The sequence below is a fragment of the Talpa europaea genome, assembly GCF_964194135.1.
Source record: "Talpa europaea genome assembly, chromosome: 5".
Classification (NCBI taxonomy): domain Eukaryota; kingdom Metazoa; phylum Chordata; class Mammalia; order Eulipotyphla; family Talpidae; genus Talpa; species Talpa europaea.
This window is the reverse complement of record NC_140071.1, coordinates 46,067,267-46,091,003: the sequence shown is the minus strand read 5'-3', so window position 1 is coordinate 46,091,003 and position 23,737 is coordinate 46,067,267. Positions and strand designations below refer to the sequence as shown.

At 38.8% G+C, this 23,737-nt stretch overlaps 2 protein-coding genes across 2 annotated transcripts in view; one reads left to right on the top strand and one right to left on the bottom strand.

Annotated features, from left to right (window-relative positions):
- DMGDH (dimethylglycine dehydrogenase) overlaps nt 1-7,534 on the bottom strand; it is a gene marked incomplete at both ends in the record, with an annotated part of 58,743 nt that extends 51,209 nt beyond the window's left edge. Inside the window, 2 exons of the mRNA XM_084233078.1 lie at nt 2,190-2,364; nt 7,434-7,534. Coding sequence (XP_084089204.1) covers nt 2,190-2,364; nt 7,434-7,534 — 276 coding nt within the window. The remainder of the gene's footprint in view (nt 1-2,189; nt 2,365-7,433) is intronic.
- Nucleotides 7,535-7,692: 158 nt separating this feature from the next.
- On the top strand, nt 7,693-21,176 carry BHMT2 (betaine--homocysteine S-methyltransferase 2; the record flags this gene model as incomplete). Its single annotated transcript, XM_084233177.1, has 8 exons — nt 7,693-7,725; nt 12,251-12,383; nt 13,855-13,946; nt 14,909-15,100; nt 16,748-16,895; nt 17,146-17,328; nt 17,747-17,975; nt 21,095-21,176. 8 exons carry the CDS (start codon nt 7,693-7,695, stop codon nt 21,174-21,176), a joined length of 1,092 nt encoding a protein of 363 aa, XP_084089303.1.
- Nucleotides 21,177-23,737: the final 2,561 nt, after the last annotated feature.

Below are 23,737 nucleotides of genomic sequence, written 5' to 3'. Positions count from 1 at the left end.
GAAATGCTACATATTGATCAAATCAACTAAAAACAAAAGAGCAAAACAATTAAAATGTGAAAGTATATGACCTAGAAGTGCTAAAAGGGTATAAGCCCTCCCTCTTAGGATAGTCCCACTGGCTTAAATTCCCCTCTGCCTCCCTGCTCTCACCTGCACAGTCCAGTCTCCTGCCTCTCTTGGAAGTACCTCTTCCTTTCTTCTTTCATCACTCTTCATCCCTTTAGCCCACTTTACTTTTCTTCATGGTACTGATTACTCTCAGTTGAGCCCTAATTGTGTTCTAACTACCCCCACAAACTGCCTTGTGACTCTGTGAGATCTGAAACTGTTTTGTTCACTATCTCCTCATCGCCAAGAGCAGTGCTGGCCTGACATGGTATAGGTTCTTACTAAACATTTGTTGCATGAGTGACTGAAGTCCACCAAGGAGAAGTCACAAGAAAGCAGTAGGAGAAACGCAGGCTTTCTTTTACATAATAAACTGAAGGTTTGCATAGAAAGCCTAATGTGGGGAGAGGCGCCAGCAGTGTTGGTGGCTTCCTTGACCACTGTCTCCAGTTTGGAGGAAGCAGGCGGAGGGAGAAACAAGAAACAAGTGTGCCTGTGAAGAAGTCAAAATTACTCTCAGGGAGGATGGGCACCTCCCAGGGGGAGGAATGAGGCATTTGGAAGGAAGGAAGTAGGGAGGATCAATGAGAGAGGAGCCAGCCTGTAACTTTTCTAGTAAGTGGGTGTAGTCTGACCATGTGACCCCTGGGATTCTGAAGACAAAGGGCTGTTCTGGCAGCCCTCTCTCCCAAACTCAGCTGTAGAAAGCCAGCCCTTTCAGTTTTTAGCCTTCCACCCCATACTTTAAGTAGATTCTAAACATTAAAACTCCTCTAAAAGCGGGGTTCTCTCTGGTCTTTGTTTTAGCAGAGGAAAGCAAGTCAAAGGAAGGAATGATGAGCAATGGCTAACTCTGCCCATTTCATCTACCCTCCAAATGAAAATTGTACTGACAGTCTGTAGGGTAAGGTAAAAAATCAGGCTTTTCTGCCCTCCCGCCATCAGGATAGATGAGGGAACTCTGTGATCCTGAATGCATGCCTGATGGCGGGCACCTGAAGTGGGTACACCTGGGCTAAGACTGTGCTTTTAAGGGTGGTGTCACAGGGATGCCAGTAGAAGCCGAAAGAGAAGAAGCCCGAAGCAGAAGCAGAGAACGCCAGAGAGCCCAGATAGAATGAAGATTTGCTGGGGGCTGGGAGGACTGAAGATTTGCTGGGGGCTGGCAGTCCTCCCAGCCCCCCAGCACCCCTGCCTGCCACGTACCCGCTGAACCCCAATAAAAGACCTGCAAAACCACTGAGGACTCTGACTCCTCCTTTACCCGGTCTGCATGGGATCAGAAAACCTGCACTGTGTCCATTCCTGCCCTTACACAGTCATAAAAACTTCCTTTTCCATCCTTAGCTGACTTCAAAGATAATTAGTGTGGCTGTATGAAAGCAGTGTCAATCACCTCATTTACCTGAGCAACTTTCCATTTGAGCTCAATTATATGTAGCAGTGGAACAATTATGTATACCATTAGATATGCAAGACTGACTTGTGTGCTTTATTTAACACAACGTGAAAGCTCTAGCGCACATTTTCTTCCATCATAGTTAAGTCTCCATAAAGCCAAGTCTTATGACTTAATGTGTCTCACAGCACAAAATTAAAATCATAAATATATTTCTTTAACAGGGCCACTAAGAACAGGTAATAGAATATAGATAAAGGTCTCAAACTATATTCAGGCTTACCCAGCCATTCTCCTTCAATACAAAGCTAACATTTGCTAAATACTTACCATGTGTTTAACAATCTTCACATATTAATTCAATCTTTATCACAACCCTGTTGGGTAGGTACTATTACTGCTTCCCATTTTACACATCAGAAAATGGATACTTAAATAATTTCCCTGAAGTCACATGGGTAGGAAATAGCAGACCCAAGGTTTGAATCCAGAGACCATATGTTCAAGACAAAGACATCACAAATGTTGATCACTACCTGGAAGGATACAAACCAAACCGGAAAGTACTTTCCAACATAACTGAAAGGAAACTCTAAAGAGCTGGCAGAGGGGAGTCATGAAAAGGAAGCACATTGATCACACTAATGGCATAATTCAGTGTATTTTATGGTTTTCTTACTGCATGCCAGGTTGATCCAGCAGTCAGTTCTGACTTCTCCAGTAGGACCACATCTTTCATCCCAGCTTTGGCCAGATGATAAGCCAGACTCACACCAACACAGCCACCTCCAATTATCACTGTCTCTGCTCTGTCTTTCCATCTTGTTTCTGGAGATAACGGTGCCTTTTCCTGTCTGGAATGCAATTTTTAAAAATGGTAGCTTTACTAGGTTATGGTAATTACAGCTTTTTCTAACTAGTGTGATTCTCCTTACTTGTTCTCTAGTACCTTGTACCTGTGAGATATTCATGGTGCTGACTTAATCATTGGGGCATCTAAACTTTGCTTTAGGCAACCTGGTTGAGGGAGGGAAGTGTGGGCATTTGAGTCCTACTCCATATAATTCTGACCCACTGTAGGTAACTAATAGGGCTAAAGAATTGAACAAGTAACTTTTTTTTCATTGAGGTAATGGTTTACAGCACTGTATATGATTCAGAGGTACAGGTTCACACCTCTTCAGATGTAAATACCACCCCACATCTACCACCAAAGCATCCATTATCCTCAACCACAGTCCACGGAGTCCTGTTTCCCTCCTCCTCCCCCTGCTGCCTAATTTTCATAGTGAAATTTCTAAGATTTGTTAATAGTTTGGTTCTCTCTTACCCTTTAGAATCTAGAGTAATTTTTCTCAGTCTACTTAGAAAGCACACTTATAATTGTATTATAAGTTGAAAAGCTGTAATTATGGTGGTTTGCCATCTACTAATCTTGGACTACTCTTCCCTTCAATGTTTCCGAGGTTAAAGAAAGCCAGATAGAATAAAATTTTCCTCACTTAGCTTCCTCTCCTCATGTACATGCACCTCAAATCACAATTATTGTTCATGGTTTGATATATTTATTTGTATGATTGTCTTCCTAACTGAATCATGAGCTTTTTATTTTTTATTTTTTTAAAGTTAAGAACAATGTCTTATTTATCCCTGATCCTTGGCCCCAGCCTAGTGACTACATCTATTATATGTGTTGCATGAATAAGAATAGTCATGGTTTCCTCTTGACTTCTCTTGATGATTCCTACATGATATGCCTCCCAGAAAATACAATGCAAGTAGAAGTAGGGATCAGTAGGGTGTTAATTATTACCATGGATTATACTTCTGGTACACACATTTCTTTCACTCATTCATTTATCCATTTTTCTCTTCAGTTCCTACCTTGAGCTGGGCACTAGACACTATGTAGCACTGATAAACCGACATTATCTCTACTCTCTGAAGCTTACAAAATGGTCAAGCGATATCAATCATATAAGAACACAAACGTGGAAACTGCAACAATGCAATTCATTGAAATAATTAAAGTTGCTATAAAGGAGGATGCCCTAAGAGCATATATGGAAGAAGTTTGCTTATTAAAGGTCTGAAGGATGAGTAAAAATCAAACAGGCAAAATGAGAAAGAAAAGATGCTCCAGGTTGTGGGATGTTTATGTGGCAGGAAAGCATAGGGCGATGAAAGTTCAGAGAGGCCAGATGTGGCAGCAAAATTCCACCAGAAGGATCTCTCATGGGAGCCCCAGGCCTCTGTTTTGATCTATTGGTTCACTGCTATATGTGAGCAGCATCTAGAACACTAGGTAACTAGTGTAAATATCGCTGACTATATTAGCGAAAGTTATGTTATAGCTTATTACATTATTCTTACTATTATTTCTAAGGCACTAATCCTTTTGCTACATTAATTTCTGTCTTAGAGGCTCAGGGTATAAATTACTAAGGATTCTAGGGAGATTCCCCATATTATATTTTGGTAACACAAGACTTTGAAAATTATCATTTTGGGGATAATTTTTAAACTGAGAAAAGACCACATGGAAACTTCCCTAAATTTGATATGATACTAATTATGCCACCTGTCATAGTAGTCTTTATTTGGAAGAAAATAGTATGTTTATTTGAAAAAGATAACATTGGTGAACAGTCTTGATATCAAGCTTCTAATCTCCCTTCAAAATTAATCTAGAGATTTATATTTTCATGATTGAAAGAAAGTAAAAGGAACTTTTATAATACTTAGAAGGGAGATGATATCCACAATTTACTATCAAATACTGCAGAATATATATGTGAGACATTCTCTTGTATGATTACAGTAGCTATAAAAATTATAAAATTTAACATTGATACAATAGTATTATTTAACTTACAATTTGGATTCAAATTTAATCAATTGTCCCAATAATGGACTTCAGAGCTTTTTTTTCCTAGTCAGAGATCAAATTCAGGATGCTGTCTCTTTTAGTTCCCCTTGATGGGCAAGTTTTGTGCTTCATGACCTTGAATATTTTGTAAGAGTACTGGACACTTACATTATAGAACACATCTTACTCTGAGTTTTTCTGGTGATTCCTCATGGGAACATTCAGTTTATATTTGCTTTAGCAAGATAACTATTGAAATTATACTGTGTCCTTCCAACTGCATATTATTATGATATCATCTTGTCCCATTGTTGGTGTTGTTTTATGTCTGATGACTTGATTGAGGTGCTTGCTGTTGGATGTATCCAGTAAAGTCACCATTCCCTCTCCCCATTGTAATTAAAAGTAATATGTAGGTGTTGTTTTATGAATGCTCAAAAATCCCACTCCACATAAACATTCACTGAGGGCCTCTCCTGGTGGCGCAGCGGTTGAGCGCTGGGCTGCAAAGCAGCCCGCAGCCTCTGCAGCGCCAGTTCGATCCACGGCCACTGGCGAGGGTCCCACATGGTGCGCAGACCTCTCCTGATGCGCCCGCTGCTCCCCTCAGCAGTATATTTCATCGGCCTGCCTGTTCTGTTCCCACTCTGGCTCTGGCGAATTCTCTCACCCACCCTCCCGTGCTTCTGACTGTACCCAGTGCTTGTATAAATAAATCTTTAAAAAAAAAAAAAAACTTTCACTGAGTGGTTTTAGAATCTCTTGATTATTTCCCAACTCCATTATCCCTTTTATATTTATCAGTTGGCATTCTACTATAAGGAGGTAATTTTCTTTCTCCTGTTCTCTGGCTTATGTTATTTATATTAATATGAACTCATGGTTATTTTTTGTATTAAATGGGTTACAATCCATTACTACTCACCCTTTATTCTAAAGCCAAATTGTCCCAATAGAGCTAACAGAAGATTCTTTGACATGGTCACAAGATTCTTTGAATAGTTCTTTGTTTTCTAGTACCACAATATATTCCAGTACTTATGCTTAATTTTTTAATGTCTTTTATTATCTCTTTATATAAGGGAAAAAATGAACACATGATCTGACTATTTGCACAGAAATCCATTTTTTAAATGGCTTGGGGAGATTTTGCACTGCAGTTGAAACTACTGTATTGGTGACAAGAAGTAATATCACGTGTGTGTGTTCAAATATGATTTCTTTCAGGACAGCAATCAGATGAAACAAAGTATAAAGAATTTAAGAGCAGAAAACTTGGGTTTGAGACCCCAATCCAACTGAATAGCTATTTCAAAGAAATTTAGACAAGAATCTCAAAATTCACCTGAAAAATGGAATTATGAAGGTTCAATTTGGCAATATGTGATAAAGCATTACCCAATGTGTGGTATTTCTTCTTCCCAGCATGGCACAATGGGTTCCAGACTAAAAATAGTATTTTAAAATGATGTAGATAACTATCTTAAATGCCTTCTGGAAGCAGTCAGGGATGGTCATCAATACTGGCAATTAAATAAAATAAGAATCATGCAAAAATCCCAGGTTCCCTCCTTCTATAGTGGACACAAAATGTTGTAGATTGTGTGCTTGCCCCAGTGTTTTCCAAAATAAAACATCTTCTTGATAATTTGGAATTAGGTATATAAAGAATATACAATAGAAATAAAATCATTTGAATGTTGATTTTATCCAAAATAGAACTACACATTTTGCCAAATGATTATTAAAAATATATTTTTGGATAGTCCTGAGTTTTGACAGATCCACTAATGTTTGCAAATTTATATTTCATTTTTCATTGGATAAAATGCATCACTATTATATTAGATAATATGTTGTATGTTATATTTTTTGTGATGCTTTTCACTTTACAAAACAGTTGCCTATGCATTCCCTCATTTAATATTTGCATCAATCCTGTGAGTTAGAGCAAATATTAATATCTCCACTTCATAGATGAGGAAACAAACTTACGGGCATTAAAGGCACATTCTGTATAATTAATGGAACAAGAACTGTGACTCAGTGGCTATTGTAGTCCTAGTCCTAGAAGCAAGTTTAGCATATTGCAGACACCCTGTCAATATTTGTTGGATGAAAGGCTGAATGGCTGGAACTCAAAACCAGACCTTCTGATGCCAGAATTTCAGGTCATTGGGCATAAAATAAAAATTGAGTCAACTCATGATATTGGAAAATAGAAGCTTTATCTTGCAACTATGAGTAATCTACCAACATAGATAGGGAAGTCAAAAGATGCTCAGCAATGCTCCTATTTTAATCAGACAAATTGAAAGTGGGAATATCATTTCCACCTAGCAAAGGTACCAGGCAAGATTTAAAGAAAAGACATATACTGGTGGGGGACATGCAGGCTGACACCACTGACTTAGTGGATAATTTGGTGCTTGCAATATTTAAAAATGCACAATACTGTAAATGATTTTTCCCCAGCAATTTCACTTTTAAAATTAATTCTATACACAGACTCCCGTATGTACCCAAATATATGTGTATATTTTTCATATGCATAGCTTTGCAGTAACAAAAAACTGGAAACAGTCTACATGCTTATTAAAAGGCAGTTTAACTATATTGTGGAATATTGACAGGATGGAAAACTATGCATCCATCAAAAAGAATAAGGCGCATTAATATGTGCTGCTATGAACAATCTCCAAGAAATATTGATAATTGAAAAAAGCAAGGTTTGAGTAAGTCAAAGAAGAACACATATACACTTCTATTTGCCTACACATACGCCACTACACATAAACTATCTTTGGATGAAGTCTCAGTTAACAGTTGACTGGAAAGGGGCTAGGGAAAGAGATTTTGCTCCAAGAACCCTTTGATTTTGCTTCACTTTGCAACTTTGCGTATGGAAAAGAAAACGTAAATAATTCAAGAAATCCGAATGTCAGTTTCTCAGAGGCCGAAGCGCCCCCTAGCCCGGAAGACTGTCTCAACCTGTAGCTCCCGCCCCAGCAGCCCTGGGCCTCTGGCCTCTGCGCAGGCGGGACCCCCACTCACCCTTTGGTGCCTGAGACTGAGCGCGGGCCGCTGGGGGAGCCACGCAGCGGGAAGCTCCGAAACCCGAGGCCCCGGAGCCACTGCGCTCCTGGCCGGAGCATGGCGAGGCCGAGACCCACAGCGCAGGCACCTGTTCTGAGGCCAGCCAGCAGCCCGGGGCCTCGGAGCCGGCTGGGAGGCGGTGGGACCCTCCCCCGGGCGAAGGGCGGACTCCTGAACTAACGCGCCCGCGAGACCCGGTGCCCGCAGTCACGACAAGATGGCACCGGCCTCAGGCCCCGGGGCCAAGAAGGTGAGTGTCCGAGGTGCTCAGCCCTGCAGGCCGCGGGGCCCCTACCGTTTGGATTTCAAATCCCACTTCAACCTCTAGCCAAACCCTGTGAGCTTAGCCAAGCACCTAGGGGCGGGGGGAGGGTTGGGGAGGGGGGCGCTGCACCTCGGTTTACCGCATCGCGATTTGCTGGGGATGATGATGATGCCTCGTGTGGGGATTAGATAACAATCTTGGGTGACTTTTATTGAGCCCTTTCTCTTTGTCTGGCATTGCTTTACGCAAAATTCATTCCCATTTTACAGGTGAGGAAACTGAGGCGCAGAGAGTTCAAGCACTAGCGCCGCCACCGATCTAGTGCGGGGTGGAGTGGGGACTCCAAGTCTAGGCTCCCGGCTGAGAAGCCGCGCTCACCTGCGCTCACATTTTCTACCCGCTGCCGACCCTCACCCGCCGCTCTTTACTTCTTCAAGACTCCAGAACTCCTTTCCTTCATGTTTTGAGAAGGGCCGCAGCTTTGCGAGGCGCGGGCTGGCGGGAAACTGTCTGGGCGCCGACGCTTACAGACCCGCGGCAAAAGGCGGAGAGTGCAGTGCTGGGGAGTCCTTCTGCCTCTTCGCTCCCGACAATCCCCTTCTTTTACCTCCTTCTTGGTCTCTCTTGATCTAGTTACCCACTGTCTTTGTTGCTCCTCCATTTTGCGGAGTGTGTGTTTGTGATGGGGAGAAGGAGTTACCAAAAGTTGGGGAAACGCTTGAACTTGTATGCGGGACATCTCCAGAACCCCTCAGAGCAACCTACCTGTGCTCTGTAATTCAGATTGGGGTGGGTGGGGAAGTTGGGAGCTACAAAGGCACCCGACAACAGTGGGCTCTCTAAAGTTTCATCCACTTAATAAGTTATTGGGCAACTAATTAAAAAGTTAAGCATGGAGTCAGCAAAAGTGCTTTGGCAGTGGTTAAGTTACAAAAGGAGATATGGTGCAGACTAATCCCAACTATATAAATATTTTTATATACACTGTAAGGAAGAACACGATAACGGTAACAGTTACATAAGATGTGGAATATGGGTTTGAAAAACACAACAGAGAAACAGAGACATATTTTAGATACACTTTGCCGATTATGAAAGTAAAACATGAGCACTGAAGAAAATGAGCATAATATAAAAAAGATAAAGCAGCAAAAAACATTGTACTGATTTCGTTCTGCAGACTTTCTATGATGCTGTGTTTACTTTTGTAGTTCAGTTTTTTAAAAAAGACTTTTAAAATAGGCTGTCCCTGTTCAATTTCTTCCTGGTCTCTGCTCTTGCAACACCAAGATTATCATAATGACAATCCATGTTAATGTGTACCTGGGAGTTCAAATATTAGTGGGAAGGAGCTAATCCTCACCACTTTTCTCACCTAACAAGAACATTTTAAGAATTCATTTAATTGCCATCCAAAACACCTCCAACTGCTCCTTTTACCCAAAGAGAACAATTTCAGACAGATAGGTGGATATTTTAGGCAGATTGGATCGCTGACTGTCTTCTGCCATGGGGTGAGGTTTGTCTCCTCTGCATGAGTAAAGCTGCCCTGTAGCCAGATCCTCAATTCACAGGTTTTTAGATAGTGATAGTGCTGCACAAAGAAGGCGTAAATGCCTCTCAGAGCTCTATCAATTCACAGCGGATTCACTGACACACTGAAAGGAAGGATAAAATGAAAATCTAAATGTACTGCTCTTCACTTGACACAGTCCTCTATCATTCTGGAGTTGTTTTAAGATTAATTATAATGGTCTAATCATTAATTGAGATAGTAGGTATTACAGTGAAGAGGGTGTTAAACAATGTTTAATTCACATCTTGGTAATTTAGTTATTTTGCTAATGAGTATTTAGAAAACTGGCAAAATTTTAACTGTTGGTCAGACATCCAGATAAAAGATCAAAATGTCTTACCTCTATTTGGTATCATAAAGATAGTCAAAATATGTAGTATAATTTTCTTAAAACCCCAGCTAATTTTCTGTTAAAGATTGTCATATTTTGGTCTCCTCAGGATCAAAGTTGTAGCATAGATGAGACGTGATATTTTCAAAGCTGTCTAATCTGTCTGCTAACTTACATAATTTAAGGGCCTTCCCTATGTTGCCTACTGTCTGAGGAAGTAGGGACACAGCCAATTGAGACATGCACGTAACCATCTTGAGGCAAACAAAGGAGAAAGGTAAGAAACTGGACAGTGCAGTAGAGGTGTTGAAGAAGGTGTGTGAACTTAAGAAGGACTCAAAGGAGGAGATAATTACAAATAAGAGTAAGTCAAAAGCTTTTGCTCTGGCAACAATGGAAGATAGTGCACAGTGGAACATTCCAAGGATAGGGGGAACAGCCATGAGAAGTGTTAAATAGACACCCTTAGGGATAAAGCCAGAAGAAACCCTCTCCCTAGTCCTATCATTTGATGGAGAATGAAAATTACTCAATCCATATTTTGCCTCCCATTTAGCTTGGTTCCAAATTGCTAACAGGACTGTCACTGTAACCCTGTGACAGATTGGTTGTGGGAAGTGAAAGTCTAACCTATAACACCCAAATTGTGTGTCAATATTTTTCCCCTTTAAAGTTGTTTGACGTGTACGATTGAATTTGATTCTTAACATTTAACTTAATTCAACTGTGTTAGATTTCTCAGATGAACATTGATAAAGATGACTATACCTCTGCTTCTCTCCTCTGTATTCCTCTGCAGCCTTATTTATTACATTGTGCTGTGATGTTTTGTTATCTCTTGGTCTTTGCCAGGCTAGCCAGACTTTGAGTTTTTTGAGGGCAGAGATCTTGTCTTAGTCCAACATTTATCCCTTTTGTATAGGGGTTATCTGCCAGGTGGAAGGCCTTGTGGAAAGTTTAAAACTGAGGTCCTTTTGTATGTTTCAAATGTACAAAATGGAAACAATGAATAGCATTTGATGGAGGGAGTGTACAGAGATAGGTGAGATTCATAGTAAATGTGAACATTTTGTTCACATTTAGCTAAAATTCACTATTAGATATAAAAATAGGGGGAAATAATTAAAATCAGGAGTTCGTTCTGTGAAACACAGCTAACACAGCTAACACAGCTAACCAGCTGGGCTCCAGTGCACCTCTAACGCAAAATGAAGATGTCGTGGGGCTGGTGACCTGGTGCTCAGTCTTCAGTGAAATCCCTTCTAATATACCTTACTTGACTGCAGATAGGACTGGCTAGAATGGGCAGCTGGAGTCTGAACTAAGTCTAAGGCAGTCTGAACAACAGGGATGGGGATCAACACGTGGGTGTTTGCGGTTTTGAATGGGGCGGTCAGGGAAAGCATCTCCGAGAAGGCACTTGACCTAAGACCTGAATGAAGTGAGAGGGTAAGCTGGTGTGGGTATCCAGGAAAGGAATGTTTTAGACAAGGAAAATCATAATCTCATTACTAACAGATCTGATTACAATCCCTTATTTAAATGATGGATGGGATGAATAGAAAGGTAGGGAAATAGAAAAAGGTCATATTAGGTATTTAGAAGATCTCTTCTAGAGTCTAAAAAGTCTGCTTTTTTACCTAGTTTTTTGATCTTGAACAAGTCATTTAACCTTTCTGAGCCTCAGTTTCTTCATTTATAAAATGGTAAGGAAAACTGTCTCCCCTGACTAGCTCTCAGAGTTGTTGGGAATACTCAATAATAACATATCCTCCGACATGCTGGAAAATGTGGGGCATAATTATAAAACGTGTGTCCATTAGGATTATGTTCTGTATTTTACACACACACAAAAAGAGATTGGTTATTCACATTTAGCCAGAGGTCTGGGGGCCCATAGCTGCTGCAGCTACTCAGTGATGTCATTAAGAAACCAGGGCTCTCCACTAGCCTTAGCATGCTTTTGATGGCATAACCGCAAGCTGACTGCTAGGCTTCCAGGACTTATGCTGACATTCCAGTTAGGAAGGATAAGAAGTAGCAAGATGGAAGGGAGTACGCATCTGTATCAGAAAAGCAACACTTCCAGAAATCTTTAATAAACTTCCACCTATGTCTCATTGGTCAGCCTACTCCAAACAGAGCATATTAATTAGGCAGCTAGCAGAATCTGCCCTCATATGTTTAAAAAACAAAATAATTTTTCATGAAATTAGTATTTTCACTATAATTTGACTCACACTAAATGTTCATTTAATTTTTAAAAAAAGTCACATAGGCGCGCAGTGTACTTCCGTTCTTCTGTCTGCTCTGCTCCCCGCTCTGGCTCTGGTGAATTCTCTCACCCTCCCGCGCTTCTGACTGTACCCAGTGCTTGTATAAATAAATAAATAAAAATAAATCTTTAAAAAAAAAGTCACATCACCCAAAACAAGTACCTGGATTATCCAAGACATACTCAATCTTTTTTAAAATCTTTGCTTTTTAGACACTGATAATTTTAACAGAGCTGAAGCTGCAAAATAAAACATAGTATCACCTTTATTAAAATTATGAAAAGAAAGGGAATGGGTTTAGGTGATTTTTTTCCCTTTCTTTTTCAGGGTATTTTGGAACGCCTGGACAGTGGGGAGGTTGTGGTTGGAGATGGCAGCTTTCTCATCACTCTGGAGAAGAGGGGCTATGTGAAGGCTGGGCTCTGGACTCCAGAAGTAGTAGTAGAACATCCAGAGGCAGGTCAGTGCCAGCATCACCAAGAATGCTTGCCTTCCTTAAACCTAAGAGAAAGTTTTAGTAACTAGTATTTTCTGACTGGTTCACTTGGCAAAATTGCCAGGAAGTGGAGATGGTAACAGAATATGAACTGAAGCAAAGGGCATGCTCTCGCTCTCTCATGCACTCTCTTTCTCGAGAATCCCCTCTTAGAGAGTGCTAAAATACATATCTTAATATTTCTCCCATGAATATTTACCTTGAGGACATTCAAAAGTTTCCTTGACATAGAACTCAGTGAAACTGTTATTGCTTCAGAGTCCTCCTTCTGACTAATTTGCATTAGTGTGACTAGAAAGTATGATTGATGGTAATCACCATCTTCACAGCATAGACAATAAACAGCCAGGTTCTGGGGGGTGTGTGTGTGTATGTGTGTGTGTGTATGTGAGAGAGAGAGAGAACAGCTTTACCTCCTCCTGGCTGAAAAAACAGTTGAAGGTCATAGTTATGTAAGATTGGTGATTAACATCAAATTGGAATTTTAATTCTATTTTTACTTATTTTGTGTATTTGTTCACTCTCCTAAAATGGAAAATAAAGACAAGGAATGAAATGTGAAACGGGATATAAGCTGGGAGAGGAACTTTTGATTCGATCAAATTTCATTCACATAAGTGTAATGTATCCAACAAAGCGGGGGTGCTGTCTTGGTCTCCCACTGACAAGAAACTGACTTTTCCAAGGATCAGTTTTTTCATCTGTCACATGGGGATATGACACAGGCTAGTATATCCTCAGTTCTGGATAGCCATTATTACTGTTTCATCAGACACCAGAATTTTATAGTATGAGGTTTGTCTCTCTGGTGCTTAGCAGGAAGTTTTCATCTGCCCAAGAGGAACTTTTCCTTAATTTTAGAATACCTTTTTGCTAAATCAGGAAAAAAGTATTGAAACAGCAAAGAAGGGTTGTTGGGGGAAGTGGTGATTAGACAGAGAGAGGAAAGACTTTCTAAATGGGAAATCTTCCAGAATATATCTCCCCAGCTGCTTGCTTCCAGAATGAATCTCGACCCATATGCATTCTGCCCACTAGGACAATTTCTTCATTCTGCTCTGAGGGCCCAGCTCTGACTATAAGTAAATCTGCTACATCTTTAAAGATACTGGTAAATGGATACACCCTCTCTAGACAATGAGACTGATGGGCAATTGGCCAACCAGATCTTAGTCTCTGCAGGTGACTGCAGAGACCCACCAGCAGAGCAATATGAGGCCGCTACATAGAGCCCCTATTTAGGGACTCTGCCATGTATTATCCTTGGATTTTACTGAATTTTATATGCAATTTTTTATAATTACCAAGTTTGAAATTGTATATAATTGAAAGAGATGTGAGTAAAGAAGCACCTGTTGCTGAAAATGATTTTATGATTTTAGCTTCTATGATTTTAATTTTTTTAATTTCAATTTTGAAAACAACTATTTTGTAGTTCATCAGCTTCACATGGAATTCTTGAGAGCAGGAGCAAATGTCATGCAGACTTTCACTTTTTCTGCCAGTGAGGACAGTATGGAAAGTAAGGTAAACTGCAATGCCAACTGTTGGGGGTGGGGGGGTGGGATGGCGGGTGGGAAGGAAGATCAGGGGTAATAAAAATAACCTCTGGATGGGAGCTGTGGAATTGACCTGATATGTTACTACTTATAAAGTATCTTTTCTATAACTGTTTAATTTACATGTATATAAAGTATTATATTTTACATATATAAGTGTTTTTTCTTTATTTTTAACTAGGGGAGATAGGAGAGAATAGAGCTGGGAAGAATAACTCATCAAAAGGGCATTACCATGCTCCTGTGCTATTTTTTTCTGCAGAGAAAGAACACTTTATAGATACTCTTTCCACTGTATTTCATATTTCTTCTTATTCCTTTGGAGACAGAGTGGTTCTAGGGAACACAACACCGGGCTGGGTATGAAAAGTATTGGCTTTGACACCCAACATTGCCACCTATTGGTTGCATGACTTTGTGCAAGACACAACTGCATGGAACATTGTTTTTTTCCCTGCAAAATGGAGATAACTTATGCTTGCATGCATAAAGTTGTTTAGAAAAAAAAATGGATAAGGTGAAGGATGTGGAAGTATTGCAAAATATTCTGTAAATATAAGGTATTAATACTGTAAATGTTAATGCCCATTTATCATTCAACCAAACACTTACTGAGTATGTATTATAGTCCATTCTCTGTGCTAGATGCAAAGATGGTACAAAAGCATAGACCCTATCTGAAGAGGCTCACAGTGTGAAAGTCAAACAAATAAACATTTACTACAATCCAGAGTAGTCAGTACAATCGTGGAAATACAAAGTTCACTGGCAGGAGAGGAGGCGGTACCCAATTCTGCTGGTCTTCTCATATTGCTGTTTAAACTAGAAATTTATACTCCTCTTATTGGCTCATTCACCCCTTTGTTATCTATTATATTTTACCTTTAAAATACCAAGTCCACCATCTCAACTCTTGCTCTCTAACCTCAGTGGGAAGATGTAAATGCTGTTGCCTGTGACCTTGCTAGAGAAGTGGCCGACAAAGGTGATGCTTTGGTAGCAGCGGGAATCTGCCGCACAGCAACATACAAACACCACAAGGATGAAGCTAGGATTAAAAAACTTTTTCAACTCCAGTTAGAGGTTTTTATCAGGAAAAATGTGGACTTCTTGATTGCAGAGGTAAGCCTCGTATTACAGAGAAAGGATGAAGCCTGTTTTGGCAAGTATAACTGCATAGTATTCAACTTTCATGAGGGTATTGGACTGCCTTGTGCCCTCATTTATTCTGTACAGATGGTCAAAGGTTTGTTTAAATGCACTATAGTCAAGGCCAACACCCTTTCACTTGTATGCTAGGTTCCTGTTGAAGTCAAAGGACAGACCCAGGAGAGGTCTAACTTTCCCCTGTGGTTTTCTAAGTTCTGGGTAGTTGCAGCAGTTGATTCTCAGGAGGCCCAACAATGTGGGGTGAAAGGAAGGGGACAGTGATTCAGTGATCATCCTGTCCCATGGTAGGGACAGGACAGGATGGAAATGTGTGATTGGGGCTAGAGGTCACAAGGAAGCAAAGCCTAGTTTGTGGGTAGATACTCAGACTCATCCAGACCCACCACTAACACTTGGTCCTCAGTAGTTCCCTGGCTTTCCTCCACTCACTCCCACCTCTCTGTGTTTACTTGGGCAATAACATATGAGTGATATTTTGAAGAAAGAATCAGTATGAATTGCCACACAGCAACATACAAACACCACAAGGATGAAGCTAGGATTAAAAAACTTTTTCAACTCTAGTTAGAGGTTTTTATCAGGAAAAACGTGGACTTACTTCTTGATCGCAGAGGTAAGCCTAGTGCGTGAAGACCTAAAACATTCTTTTCCTTCCACCTCCCAAAATTAAAACACCATTTCCCATCACAATTACTACTACTTGGTGTCAAGACAAGTCTTTACCCTAACAAGGACAAGAGCCTTGCAGTTGTATTTCCCCAATTGCTCCATTGAAATCTTGCCTTCCCTCGGCTCAGGGTGACACGAGCCTAGCTAACCCACCTTGAAGCAATCATCTGCAGGTACAAACACAAACTCTGCTCTATGTATTCCCCAGATGGATGAGAATACAAGTTTGCTTTTGTAAGAACTTCTATTTGATTCTTTCTGTCATTCCTCACACATTGCATTTACGGAATCTGTCTCTAAATTAAGAAGGAAAAAACCAAGGAGATTTCTGTTGGCTTTTCTCTATTTAAACTTAAGGTCAGATTTTCAGTTGTCATACTTGAGGGGGTTCCTGTAAAGCACCATGGGTTTACCAGACAAGGCGTCCTTTCAGTTATCAGCAAAGAAACTGGTAGCTAAACCCTCTCCACTCTGTCCTTTAATGTTCTCTGGGGCTAGCCTTCCTATTTTTAAGGATTATTTGTGAATATCTAGCAATGAATATAAAAACACTTTTGAGTGTAAAGCATGATAAACTATTCATTATTTTTCAGAAGTTACCCCAGTTCCATAAAGGATGAATCCAATTTTATTTTTTGTATATCAAATTACGATTTTAAATACTCAGTTTTTAAAACTTTGTGGTTTTTCTCTTTTTTTCAGTAACAGTCATCTTTTTACTGAATCAATGCTCACAAATAAAAATATGTATATTATTGCTAAAAAACTCAACTACTTACTCAAAAAAATCTGCTAAAATACATTTCTTAGCATATCTTATATATATATATATGTGGTCATTTTTGTAACTGTTTTGCAATATTTGTATTCTGTCATTCAAAATCTGCTTTATATTTGGACCATTAGAAAAAAAAATGAAATTTCTCTTAGTATTTTGATTATGCTGAAGAAGCTGTGTGGGCTGTAGAAGTCTTAAAAGGATCAGGGAAACCAGTGGCAGTGACGATGTGCATAGGCCCAGAGGGAGACATGCATGGCGTGACCCCCGGAGAATGTGCTGTGAAGCTGGTGAAGGCAGGTAATTTGGGCTCAATGTGATAAGCAGTTCAGTCATTGTTTATAAACTTTAACAGTCTCCTTATCTGTAAAGCTTGGGAAGTGAAGGGGAAGAGTTAATCTTTAAGGCAATTTCCAACTATTAAAAAATTAAAAACAAGCAAATAAATAAGATGTCTAGTTTTTCTATATTCCACATATAAGTGACACCATCTGGTATTTGTCTGTCTCCTTCTTTCTTAGTTTGCGAATTTCTATATTTCTTTGACTAGGGGCTTCGATCATTGGGGTCAATTGCCGCTTTGGGCCCGGGACCAGTTTGAAGACAATGGAGCTGATGAAGGAAGGCCTCCAGGCTGCAGGGTTGAAAGCACACTTTATGGTGCAGTCCTTAGGGTTCCACACACCTGACTGCAACAAGGGAGGATTTGTGGATCTCCCTGAATATCCCTTTGGTAAGTTCGGGTGCATATGGGAGGTCCCTGTGATTTCTTGTTGCAACAAAATGGAAGCAACTATAGTAAGTAAATAACTTACTTACTGGTCTAGTCTGACATACTAGACTGTATAAACAAAAGCATTCATTGTTAACCAAAAATGAGCCATCTGAAGAATGCATAATAGAATGCATAATCTAAAGTTTGTAGTTTTTTAATTGAACAATAATAACCACCAGAGCATCTTTTTTTTTTTTTTTTTTTTTTTTTTGTGGGACCCTCGCCGTTGGCCAGAGATCAATCCAGCGCTGCAGAGGCTGAGGGCAGCCTTGCAACCCAGCGCTCAACCGCTGCGCCACCAGGGGAGGCCCCACCAGAGTATCTTTCAATAGAAAATAGAGACAGTAACAGAAATGTTATAACTATTGTGTTACAGCACTGGAGCCTAGAGTTGCAACCAGATGGGATATTCATAAATATGCCAGAGAGGCCTACAACCTGGGGATCAGGTACATTGGCGGATGCTGTGGATTTGAGCCCTATCATATCCGGGCTATTGCAGAGGAGCTGGCCCCTGAAAGGGGATTTTTGCCACCAGCTTCAGAAAAGCATGGCAGCTGGGGAAGTGGTTTGGACATGCATACCAAACCTTGGATTAGAGCCAGGTAGGATTTTCTAAATCAACATAATTGCCTTCCTTTAATCTCACTTTACTTATTTTAAACATTATGCATACACAGTTATAAAAACTCAAAAGGTATCAGAGTGTATAAAAATTAAAAGTAAAAACTTCCCCCTTCTGACATCAGTCCCATTCCCAACTGAATCTGTCCTTTGTGTTTTGAAGTCTTCTATCTGTCTTGTTTTGTCAATTTGAGATGGTCATTACCCTTTATGAAAGCTGAGGAATTTAAATCACATAATCTTCTTCTTTTCCTCCTATTCTCCTTTTCCCAATTTTGATTCATTCCATTTTTATTTCTTCTGTTAGTTATTTTTATAATCTTGAATTTCATAGCTAACCACCTATTTCTTAGTCCACCACAATGAGGCAGTATAACATGATGCCACTCCCTGTAAGGAAAGAATTGACTCCTGCTTCCCTCTACCTTTCCTCTCTCATTTACTTCTTGGCTTCATTACTTTTATATCATGAAGGTTTATAACCAGAGTGTTCTGCTCTGTAAATGTAACTCTTCTAAATGTAAGACTTCTAAGCTTTGTCTGTAGGTTTATTATAAAAATGTAAAATATAATATTATCATGGTCATATCGTAACATAATAGTAAATAACATAATATTATCATTGTCATATTAAATAAGCAGGATTCATGAAATATATCAGAATGCAGGTTTTTTTTCTCCTTGAGTCTGCTCAGTGGGTGAATTCCTTCCCTTGTCCCTGTTTGAAAATACTGACAAATGTCAGGACTTCTTTAGGTCTTCTTAGGCAATAGAAAGCCCCAAGATCACTTGATTTAGCAGTCCCAATTCAGCCTTTAAAAGTGTTCGGTTCCATGTATAATCGAAACTTGAAACATGTTTCCAGCATAAATCTTCTGTCTTCCCGTAGAGACAGAAAGCCAGGGAAGGCAAGACTTAGTGTCTTTCTCTGTCTCCTGCTTCCAACCCCTGCTTCCCATCCTGCTACCCATGGTTTCTGACCTCTTCAAGTATCAAAGTGAGAGGAGAGAGAATGTAAGGAGAAAAACCTGTTATTACTTTACTGACATCCTAATAGGAAGACTCCCTTTACTAGGCCTGGCAGATACTTCCAATGGTTCCACTGAGAACTTCTGTCTTTACTTCACATGCCACAATCATTGCATTTTTCTCTGACAGCTGCTTTGCCCTCAGGTCCTGGATTTTTCAAGCAGATTGTCTTTCCTCCTGATTCTCTTGTGCCAGATGTTAAATACCTCAAGGATGGCTCACTTATTCCTATTAGGCTCAAAAGTGGCTAAAGGATCTTTTGCCCTTCTTTTATGCAGACAGACTCTAAGAATTTGATCTGATCCCAATTTAACTGCACCCTCTTCACTCACAAGCAAAGTAGCTGGCCTCTGTGATCAAGACTTTCCAGTGTTGATTCAGGCAAATCATCTGACTGGCTCTTTCTGCAATATCTCACTTGCTTTGATACCTATTTTGGTGCCTCCAGTTACATTTCAAATCTAATATCCTGCTATACTGGTAATAATTTTCTAAACTTTTTTTTTTTTAACTGCAGAACCAAGTGTAAGCATGGAACTATGGACAAAGAGAAATAATCCTATTTTATAAAAATTAAGCTACTTGTAGGAGAATGTTCAAGGTCATCAAGGTCAAATTGATTCTCTTCTCTTGCATTTCATCTATAGTCCAAAGTCATGCTATATCTTAATTTGCTTCATGCTTGGACTGTGACTTTCTTTATACAATATTTGACTGTGCAGGAATTTCTAATTAACTTCTTCTGCCACTGTTGAAAGAGTAGGCTGTCACCTTCCTGAAGGTCTTACAATTTTTATATTATACCATTTGTTAGAATCAATCATCTTTATTATTGAAAACATTTTTCCTAGGTCCCCTAAATTACTGTTCTCTCTCTCTCTCTTGCTCCCTCTCTATCCCTCTCCCTCTCCCTGCCCATATAGTACTACACCCTAGAAACCACTCACAATCTCTGCAGTTTTCTCTTCATTAAGTGTTGTGATTGTATTTAATTCATTTGCATGTGTTTACCCACTTCAGACTTTAGAACAATCTTCATTTTTTAATTGGAATAACTTTCCTAAAGTATTGAAAAATTATTTAAAAGCAGTATTTAAAAATCTTTTGTATATATTTACAAAAGATTTGAAAGGTAGAGAAGAAAGCATTTAGCCAAACATTTCTTCAAGGTGATATATTTACCAAAGAAGGTGGTTTTCATAGGTATTGTACATAGAAAAAAATACTACATACAAACAGATTAAAAAGAGAAGAAAGCAACTTAGGTGATGATTTTTGTGAAATAGTTCAAATAAGTGAGTAATGGCTTGTTTTAATTATCACTGCCTAGGAATCCTTAAAATGCTATTAAAGATAAGACATTATTCTGATGAAACATTAATGTTTTCATCATCCTAAAATATTGATTTACTCATTGTTTCATAAGTAGAAAAAATATTTTAAAATATATTTAACATAAGGGACTGTGACCACCCTTTGTACTCTTCTTTCTTTGTTTAAAAACAAGAAGCAAATACGGACAAATGTGTAATCTGTTTATAGTTATTTTTTCAAGAATTATACTAATATCATTACATTAAACACCATCTTCATATACTTGTCATTACATTAGAATATTGAGTAGCATTAGAAAGAAACTGCTAGAAATTTCAGAATGAATGTAATTCACAAAAACATGTAATATTTAAAAACATTCTCTTTCTGAAATGTGGTGTGAAACCTAATTATTATTGAAGTAGAAATGGGAAATACACCCCTGGAATTAGTGAATCTGGACATTTTTTTCTCTGTTGAAGCACAAGTTCTACATGAGCCTGATCATTCACCAAATTTGTATGTATTTGGCAAGCATATATGTGTACATATGTGTGAGTGTATGTCTGTGTTTTATTTATCTAAATATATACACTAATATGTACATATATGTACTATATAGTATAATGATATATAGTATTTATATATTATATATAGTATATATACTAGTATAATTATATAGTATTGTATATAAAAACATATTGGACTTATAAAGTAGGTAGGACTCTTTTAATTAATTATTATTATCTTAATGCAGGGCCAAAAGGGAGTATTGGGAGAACCTACTGCCAGCATCAGGCAGACCTTTTTGTCCTTCGCTGTCAAAACCTGATGCCTAAGGAGTAGTAAAAGAAACACTGAAATAACAGAACAGAAAAGAATCTCCTCAATTCCCTTCTAAAGCCTTTTCCTCACCTTAACCCTCAGCATAGCTGCCATCTCCAGCTGCTGAACAGCTCACGTGCCTTTCAGTTCTATTCAATACCCCGTACTGCACTGTCACTGTGCTTAAATGAGGAACTGGACACACAGCAGATGCCAAGGTGAGAGATAAAAGTCCCTGTCCTCCAGGTATCTACTGTCCCGTCATGCTACAACACATCTTCTTGAAGATCATCAAGAATAGCAAAACTTGTCTTTTAGGGTGATTTTGAAACATTAAAATAACCAGCAATCCCTGAGAATCAAGCCTTGTGATTATTCAGGTGACTAAGCTAGATGCATGAGAAAAAGTAAACAAAATTCAGAACTAAAGCCATGAGACTGCTTTCCTTAAATGATTTGTATTAGTGATTCCATATACAATCTCAAAGGAAAAGATGCAAAAAATGTTTGGAGCAGTGTTTGGATTATTGAAATAAGTCTATAACCTCCCAAAGTGATTACTTTCAATGATGATTTTACTTAAAGGCATAATGTGTTTTTATAACTACAAATAGCTAGACTACAAACTATGGAAAGAATAATGTAATAAAATTTTTACATATTCCCTTAAAGTAATTAGGGTTGTGCTTAGACTTAATACTCAAAGAAACACTTATTGTTGATTGTTTAAAATAAATAAAAACAAAGAAGCTATTTCAGAAGACCTTTTTAAAAGTCAAATTTTAAATTTTGTTCTTTGACTTATTTTTCTGTTATTTGCTACATGTCAGTTTCTCTCCATTTTTTTCAAAACAATGTCTCAATTTGTGACAATAAAATTAAAAATTACTCACTTTTTATATTGTTTGAATATCTGAAATTTCAGGGGGCATTCTTTAGAATAAATAATAGCAAACATTTATTCCTTATTATGTTCCAGTCTCTTGCCTTTCCCCTCTCTCTACATATTTATATCAATATCTCTATATTGCTGATAGAGATATATTTAGAGAAAGAAAGAGACCCATTTGATCCCTACAGGGATTAAAAGATGAGATAGTGGGGCCTCCCCTGGTGGTGCAGCTGTTGAGCACTGGGCTGCGAAGCTGCCTGCAGCCTCTGCAGTGCCGGTTCAATCCCTGGCCACCGGGCGAGGGTCCCACATGGTGCGCAGACCTCTCCTGCCGCCTGCTGCTCCCCTCAGCAGTGTATTTCATTGGTCTGCCTGCTCTGTTCCCCGCTCTGGCTCTGGTGAATTCTCTCACCCTCCCACGCTTCTGACTGTACCCAGTGCTTATATAAATAAATAAATAAATCTTAAAAAAAAAAAAAGATGAGATAGTGTCTTTACACAATAGTTTACATATGAGGAAACTAGGTATAACAAAGCTAAGCAATTTGTCTGAGGTCACATAATTAGTAGTAAATGGTAGAATCAGAATTTGAACCCATATAGTCTGACTCTGGAATCCAGATTTACAACCATTATACTATATTTCCTCTAGTAGTACACATAGCTGCTGCTTTTTATTAGAATTTATCCAAATTTACTGTTGCAGAATTCAAAATTTTTAAAAATGAACTCTGCTTAATATGAATCGACCCTTCAATCCTGTTGCTTGTTTCTATAATGTAGACAACTTGGAATACATTAAATGTTGCCACTTTACCCAGTCTATACAATCACACCTTACTGGAAATTAGAGTGACTCATTTATCATCATCTTAAGACCTGAGGTATTCCTGAGGGTGACTAATCCAAACCACTAAATGACTGAATGTCTTTGTCAGCATCCCATATAGGCCCATCTGGTGTCTGGACTTTTCCAGTATTAACTCATTACCTCTCAACAGCACTTTTTTTTTTTTTTTTTTTTTGTTAAGATAAATCTCATTCTTTGAAAGTTAGTCTATATATTTTTTATTTAAATATTTTATTTTATATGATTCTTACATCTTTTTTCATCTTTGCACAATGTATGCATTTTCATTTTGGTTATATTCCCATACAATTGCACCCCCCCTGTTATTTTGACTCTAGTCCTTCCTTTCCCTGCCCCTCCCTCACCAACCCCCATCCCTGGTAGCGTGTCTCTGGTTTATAGTTGCTTGTTGATTTTGATTTTATTTTGTATTGATTAGTCTTTTTCCTGGTCTCTTATTTAGGTTTTCTAAATTCCTGCTATGAGTGAGACCATCCGGTATTTTTCTTTTTCTTTCTGACTTACTTCACTGAGCATATATATTAACCAGAAATCCACTTATCAACAACTTTCACCTGTTGGTCCAGTGTAAACTTTGTGCACCCATAGAGCACATTTATGGCTTCTATATGATAGCCCTTCAAAAATTTAAATACAGGCTTTAGGACTTCCATATACTTACTTTTCCTCATATCCTCTTACCTAAGTTATAGTTTTTAAGACACTTTGTCCTGTACTTGCTATGCAACATTGAACAGCTAACATTTTTAATTACCTCATCTGTGAAATGATGGAGTGCTATGAGGATTGAGTAAGATAACAAGATACATAGG